At 44.2% G+C, this 7,528-nt stretch overlaps 1 protein-coding gene across 1 annotated transcript in view; it reads left to right on the top strand.

The window, feature by feature from the left end:
- Positions 1-2,895, top strand: part of Slc7a14 (solute carrier family 7 member 14) — a 103,213-nt gene extending 100,318 nt beyond the window's left edge. The window contains exon 8 of the mRNA XM_050129244.1: positions 390-2,895. Within this exon, the coding sequence (XP_049985201.1) occupies positions 390-712 (323 nt within the window). The 3' untranslated portion in view covers positions 713-2,895. The remainder of the gene's footprint in view (positions 1-389) is intronic.
- Positions 2,896-7,528: the final 4,633 nt, after the last annotated feature.

Raw genomic sequence — 7,528 nt, 5'->3', positions numbered from 1 at the left:
TCTCTCTCTCTCTCTCTCTCTCTCTCTCTGTGTATCTGTGTGTCTCTCTCCCTCTCCCTCTGTCTCTGTCTCTCTCTCTGACTCTGTCTCTCTGTCTCTCTCTCCCTCTCTCTTTCTGTCTCTCTCTCTATCTCTCTCTCTGTCTCTCTGTCTTTCTCCCCCTCTCTCTGTCTCTCTCTTTCTCTCTCTGTCTCTCTTTCTCTGTCTCTGTCTGTCTCTGTTTCTCTCTATCTCTCTCTCTGTCTCTCTCTCTTAGAACTTTCAAATTTCAAAGGGCATTTAATTGAAGTCTTTTCAAAATGTACACCACCCCAGCCCAGTCCATCTCCCCAGTGGCCCCAGGGGTCCTAGAGCAACTGCTTATTCATGTGTATTTTCCCCTCTCACAGGTCTGCTCATTTATTTTGGGTACGGCATCTGGAACAGCACCCTGGAAATCAGCGCCAGAGAGCAGGCCCTGCACCAAAGCATGTATCAACGCTATGATGTGGATGACCCCTTTTCCGTGGAGGAGGGATTCTCCTATGCCACTGAGGGCGAGAGCCAGGAGGACTGGGGCGGGCCAGCCGAGGACAAAGGCTTCTATTACCAACAGATGTCAGAGGCGAAGACAAACACCCGGACGAGTAGCAAAGCGAAAAGTAAAAGCAAGCACAAGCAGAACTCAGAGGCCCTGATTGCAAACGATGAGTTAGATTACTCTCCGGAGTAGGGCTGAACTGCAGGCGCCGAGAGGGTGGCTTCTCTGTGAATCCAGCCTGTGTGCTGGCAGGTGGAACCTTCTTCCCACTCTCATTTCACAAACTTCCCCAAAGGCCATCCCCAGGCACAACCTGTCATTTGCTATTTTTGCTGTTCAGGAAAGTTCTGTTGAAAGGTTTTACCCAGGGCCCTTAACTGACCCCCTTGTAAAAAAAAAATCAAAATCAAAAGAAATTCTATGTTAGCGAGCTGTCCCAGCCGAGGACAGCGAATGTTTCCTTTGCAGGATGGATCTTCATGCTAAGATCCGAGCAGGCTTTTCTCCAACCCTACTGAGGCTCCAGGCCCTTGGGAGAGGAGCCACAAAGGTGGCCGTGGTGTGAGGCGGCTCTACAACCCCCAGAGCAGAACTAGGAGCTGCTCCCCGAGGCCTGTAGGTCAGGCTGCTTCAGGACTTTCTCAGTCAGCAACACTGTGTCCTTAAATCTCACCTCCCCAAAACTATCCACAGAGAAGACCGGCTTCTCTTTACTCACCAAAGTTCTTACAGTTTCCAGACTATAAGGCTAGGATCCAGAAAAGACAGAAGACTCTGAGACCATATTCCCCGTAAAACAACCTCATAGTCATCAAAGCATAGTAAGAAGTACCACCAAATCTTTACTTAAATGCTCAAGAAAAAAAAGAAAGAAAGAAAAGCTGAAGTAACCGAGGTCAGGAAGGCATTAGCAGAAATGAACTGTCTGTCACGCTTTCCCTTACACCAGACTCTAAGCTCCCGCAGGTCTGGGGAAAGGGCAGAGGTCGAGTGTGATTGCAGGCCTCTGATATGCCTGGAAGAAACGGGCTATTTGTTCTATAATCAGATAAAAATCTATGTGAGGAGCAGTAACCCAGCCACTGAGATCACGTTGCAAATCCTACTTCATATTTCTAAAATTATAAAATCTGCAGGGTTTTTCCTCTTTGGCTAGGTGACTGCCTGATTGGATGCTGCTGGTTTCCAGAGATGTGGAAGACCAGGAACTTGGGTCATCTAGCTCAGAGAGCTCTAATTCCCACCTGGACCTCCCTCCTCTGGGCTTGCTCACTTTTAGAGTTTTTTTCATCTTAATTCCGAAAGCACCGTCCCTGAGGTCCAGAGAAATGACTGTCTGGTGGGGGTTAAGCATAGGCCTCCAACGGGATTCTTAAAGAATTTTCTCCGAAACAGGATAGATGAATTTACACAGAAAATCATGTGGCTTCTGTAGCATGTGTGCACATGTGTATGAAAACAAATTTCTCTCACTAAGATTTCGGCGAGAATTTTTTTTGGAAATGGGGCAAAAGAGCAAATTCCTTGCCCTCTGCTCCTCAATTCATCATCCGCCAAAAATTTTCATGAATATCAACTAACATCACTTCTTTCTTGCTTGCTCCGAGGCGCATGTTTTCTTGGCATGTACTTAGGTTACAGAGAGGAGGCATGCTTCCTGTTGAGCTGACTGCCTAAAATACACCAGCGGCTAAGTAGAGGCCACGAGGAGATCTGTAACTTCAGCCCTCGGAACCTAGGAGACAGCAGGGTCCCATGACAGATACAAGAAGCTCCAACGTAACAGATAAAGATCAACTGAAGCTATTGTTTTAAATGACATCTCGCTCATCACTCCATAGTAACTATGGAGAACCCAGCTTCCAGTACTCATTCTTGCCATTTCTATGTAATGTCTGACAAAGCTGTTTCCTCTTGCCCAAACTTAACCATCACATCGCAGTGCCTGGCCTGCAACGAGTATCCTGGAGAACTCCCTGTAAGATAATTATGAGTCGTGTCTGTTAAAACTAAGTTTTAAACTGGGGTGGGATGCAGAAAACCTGCCTAGTAGGAACAGCTATTAAGCTGGGTCCGCTTCTCAATATACGGGGTAATGTTCTCTTCTTTAGGTATGGTTAGGAGAAATATGGATGCAACGTGACAAATCTTAACGTGGGTGGAAAGTTACGTCTTCCTGGTGGTGTTTAGGGATTAAAGTAGCAATGGTCTGGTGGCAGGTGTGTGCTATTTCTGTAGCATAAGAAAGAGCATGGGCTTTACTGTTGATGTCGTTGGTGTTGCTTCTGTGCAGAGCCAATGAATTATTCTCATCTCGGATGCCATCTTTCTCAGTTAGAAGCTTTAGATGTTTTCAATCGTTGCTCTCTTCATTTGTCTAAAATTGTTGGGGTTATCTTCTTAGCTGTCTTGATTTTTAATATAGATATTATATATAGCTTGGAAAGTTTTCTCAGGTACATAGCATGTTTTCACCGTGTTTTCCACTCCTGTGAAAGAGTCCCAGGTTTCACAAGAAGGTTTTGAAATACCATCATATTTGAACATCGTGTTTGTGAGACTGCATTAAAAGTAGGGTTGCCTTATAAATAATTCTCTTAGAAAAACTCCTCCAATGGGAGGTTTAGTGTATGTGGGATGTCTAATTTTGGAGCCAATAATTTAATCTTTTAAATTGTATTCTATTTATTAACACTCTGCCTCATTTCGCTAAGATTGGAGGCAGCTGTTAAAACACAAGTGCATTAATAAAGAAATAAATAAATTAAAAAAAATAAATAAAACACAAGTGCTCCAAAGCCAAGGGGAAGAATACAGTGAAAATGGGAGGAGAAAGGGAAACTTAGAGCCAGAATGTGTGAAACACACAAGCGCAAGGATTCTCAAGGGGTTTGCTGAGTTTTCCAGTGAAGAACACCTTAGAAAGCAATAGGCTTGTCAGTAATGACAGCCAGGACTGCTACATGATAATAAATAATAATAAATAAATAAACCTTTCCCCCTGAGGGCAGAGTGTTAAAACAGCACAGACCCCTGACACCCACAGAGAAGCTCCAAAGATAGATTACACTAACTACGTGTACCTAATGGATAGTGGATACCAAGAAATACCTGCTGGGCAGTGGTGGCACACTCCTTTAATCCAGCACTCGGGAGTCAGAGGCAGGCATATCTCTGAGTTAGAGGCCAGCCTGGTCGACAAGAGCTAGTTCCAGGACAGCCAGGGCTACACAGAAAGTCCTTGTCTAGAAAAAAGGAAGGAAGGACGATATTATTGGTGGAGACCATGAGGAGATAAATGAAATAAAGGAAAATAAGCCACCTATTCAGTAGTTATTCACAGAGTACCTGCTGTGTGCTATGGCATACTCTGAGGCCATGATAACTGAAAGGTTCAGTTCTTACGAAATAAGATCTAGAGAACTGGCCAGACAGCTCAGAGGGTCAACGGCTTGCCTAGCAAACCTGATGGCTTCAGTTCAATCCCTGGAACCTTCATAAACATGGAGGAAGTGACTCCACATATCTGTTCTCAGACCTTCACATGGGTGTTATGGGACACACACTCACTCACACACACAAACCATGCATACACATTCAGTAATCATAAACAAAACTTTCGAAGAAATCTATTTAGAATCTTATCAAAGATGGCAGGAAGGATGGAGATAAGAACGTGCTTTGGGGCTTAACCGTGGAAAACACCTCCACACGTTGGAGAGATCAAAGAACATGGTGTACACGCAGCCTGAGGAAGCAGCAGAGCCTTAACAAGGCAGAAACGGAAGAGAGGCATGCAGAGGACCGCTAAGATGCAGACTGTGGCTGAGGGCTCCCTGAGTTTTGTTCTTTGCCTTCCTCCAGGAAAAGCAAGGAGCTGGTGTAGCTGTCGCTATAATTTACGTGTGATTCACGTGACACAGTAAGAGAGATGCCAGGAAAGTAGGGGAGGGGTCAGTCACAGCTCGAGTGACAAGCCCACTGGTGTTCTGTGGGTGGGGAGTGCTTGTTAGGGTTGCGGGGGTACAAGTCAGGCAAGGTTGGACTTGAGAAAAACTGGGCAGTGGTATCGTTGCCCAGGCAAGGAGCAAACGGGTCACGTACACACATTTAGCAGAGAGATGAAAAAATTCCGTGCTCAAAGCAAGACACTGCTCTTCCTCCCGCCTCGGATTTCACATTCCCTTAGGAAACTCTTATCTTCTAACACGCAACACGACTTTTCAACTTTACAGCTTGCGGCAATTCCTTTCGATGACCAGATCTAATTCCTGCTTGTATCTATCTAATCTGAATAGTAAAACCCCTGCTTCTGATTTGACTTAAATTGAGCTCGAGGCTGGTTTAAACTAGAAGAGAAGTTGAATGTTGGAATTATGCAAAAAAAAAAAAAAATCCCAGGTCTGCCTCTTAGTAAGAGCAAGTCCTGTGCCTCCACAATGCTACAAATGCAGCCCCTGTTGGAAAACAAGACTCAGAGAAATGTCTGTGCAACTGAGGAGGGTTGGGAAATCTGACACCCTTTGGATCATGCTTGTTGGAAATCACATTACCAGAGAATTCCTCTTCGAAATATATAAAATCATAAATAGAATTTCCATCTAAGTATCCACCTGAAAGACTAGGGGAAATTGATGTCCTGTTTGCCGCTGGGCTTTTACAGGAGCCTGGAAAACCCCTGAGACTCAGGCACAGGTTGGTCCACTTTTCCGACTCATATCAGAACGTTCTCTGATAGAAAGTCAAACGTCAGGGCGTAAGCTGCAGCTAGAGCTGGATCGGTTCCGGGAGTCCTGGGGGCAGTGGTCCACTCTTGGACCCCAACCTCCACATGGGAGTGCACCAGAAAAGGCTTCCATTTCCCAAGGAGCGGAATGTGGAGGAAAACCAGGAAAAGGTGCCCGCCATCGTGGTGGGACTTCTCTCCATTTTCAAACATCTTTCAAAAAGACTTGTTAATAAGACAGGTATTTCCAACCCATTTTTATGAAGCCTCCATAGGCCCTTTCTTTAACACTGATTATCCGTTTATCTGCAGAAAGGCCTTTTGGAGACCCCAGACCAACAGTCAATCAGCAGTGGCCTCACCATCAGAGTCCACAGTTTCAGTTGACATTGTTTCAGGCTAGAGACTGCATCCCAACCCAGAGGGTCCACACCAGCAGGGCCAGATGGCTGTTTCCTCCAGAACCGTCACTGCATTTTCAGTTAAGAGTTTTTGCTGCCGGGTGGTAGTGGCCCACACCTTTAATCCCAATACTTGGGAGGCAGGCAGATCTCTGTGGAGCCTGGTCTACAAGAGATAGTTCTAGGACAGCTAGAGCTGTTACACAGAGAAACCCTGTCTTGAAAACCAAAAATTAACAATAACAATAATAATAAAATAAAAGAGTTCTTGCTGACCATAACTACCTGTGACTCCAGCTCCAAGATGTACAATGCCCTCAGACACTACACCCTGTGCAAATGCACAAACACATACACTACACCCTGTGCGCATGCTCAAACACATACACAACATTTTTTTAAAGAAAAATAATTCTCTGAAAAAATATGGGACGTCCTCTTTTCTTGTTTTGGGCTTAAAGCCCAAAGAGATTAGTAAAGGTTTAAAGTCCACCAGAAATTCATATGTATTCTGCCATAGCAGCTAGAATAGTATTGAAATCACTCATTAATAAATGCATGGACTCCCACAGCCCAAAGGAGACTTCCAAAAAGACGACATAGGTTTGAAGTCTCCTGACACAGATGGCTCTAATCTTGTACTCTTTCTGAATATTTAGTGTGTGTTGGTTCATATGAGGGGGAAAAATAGCATCCTGTTGGGAGTGGGAGGTCAGGACGGCCTGGATTTTTATATTGAAAACCTCCTCTGTGCTCTTTTCTGTTTCTGTCTAGCTTTTCTGACTTTAACACTGATAGTACAGGCTAAAGGAAGCTGTGGGTCATGTGAATATTGTCAGAAGTGCTGACTCTGAAGGGCTGCATTCATTCTGGTGTTGGGATGATGTCCTTGTCCACGGACATCCTTGGAGGGCTCTTGGCAGTTGCTGATAGATAAGTCTCGTTTCTAGTCATAAAGTTGAGAGCTTACACTGGGAATCAGAAGCCCCCACTTCCCAAAGCAGAGATGCTGTTAATGTTATAAAAAGCACCTAAATACCTCAACTATCTGGGCTGAGCAAAGGAGCTTCAGGCTTTCAAGAGGGCGGCTAATGTCCTCGCTCCACGTAGTGACGACGTAGTGACTGCCAACAGGACCCTGCATTCTGCTTCTTCTCACTGTGGGAAAGTACCATGACCATTTAATTCATATCCCAAAGTTACAAATACAACCTGTAAATTCCACTAGCCAGTTTCAGTTTCGTTTGGTCCTTAAAAAGTACAACTTGCATTTTGCAGATGGTCATTTCTGGTGTGTTCTCGGCTACTTTCCTTTCCTGTATGAAATTGTTGTATTGTTAATGTGTTCGTTTTGTGGTTTTAATTCCCATTGGTGCACTGTACAATGGGGCGTTGTAATGTACTATGAAGAAAAGGATAACATGCAGATGTCCTATAAAGTGTGTTTTATTTTCAAATGACTGTGGTGTTGACAAATATTTTGATTTATCAAAATACTAAGGAAAGTTATAAATTTACCAAAATGTGTATATTTTAATAAATGCATAAAGCTTTATTGTGTGCCTTTACATCTAAATTTTGGGTTATTAAAAAAGAAAGTCAGAAACAAAACTGTCTTGCTGTTAACTATCCACAGTAATGTAAGCTTTTCTTCGGAGAACCAGAAAAGATGGGAAGGACCTAGGGTTTCCTGTGCTGCTAACATCACAGTGTCTGAAGTCTGCTGCTGTCTCCCATCCCAAAATGGAGCTGAGGAAGTGACTCTCGCCTTACAGGTTTCAATTATCCTTTGTAGAAAAGACAGAGAAATAGCCTCGCATCACTGTGGAGCATTCATTCCCAGCACAAAATGTCTTCAGAGCCACAGCTTATCGACTAACA

The sequence above is a fragment of the Alexandromys fortis genome, unplaced genomic scaffold (genome assembly GCF_014885135.2).
Source record: "Alexandromys fortis isolate MF-2015 unplaced genomic scaffold, M_Fortis_MF-2015_v1.1 scaffold_300, whole genome shotgun sequence".
Classification (NCBI taxonomy): domain Eukaryota; kingdom Metazoa; phylum Chordata; class Mammalia; order Rodentia; family Cricetidae; genus Alexandromys; species Alexandromys fortis.
This window is presented reverse-complemented; position numbering and strand designations above follow the sequence as displayed.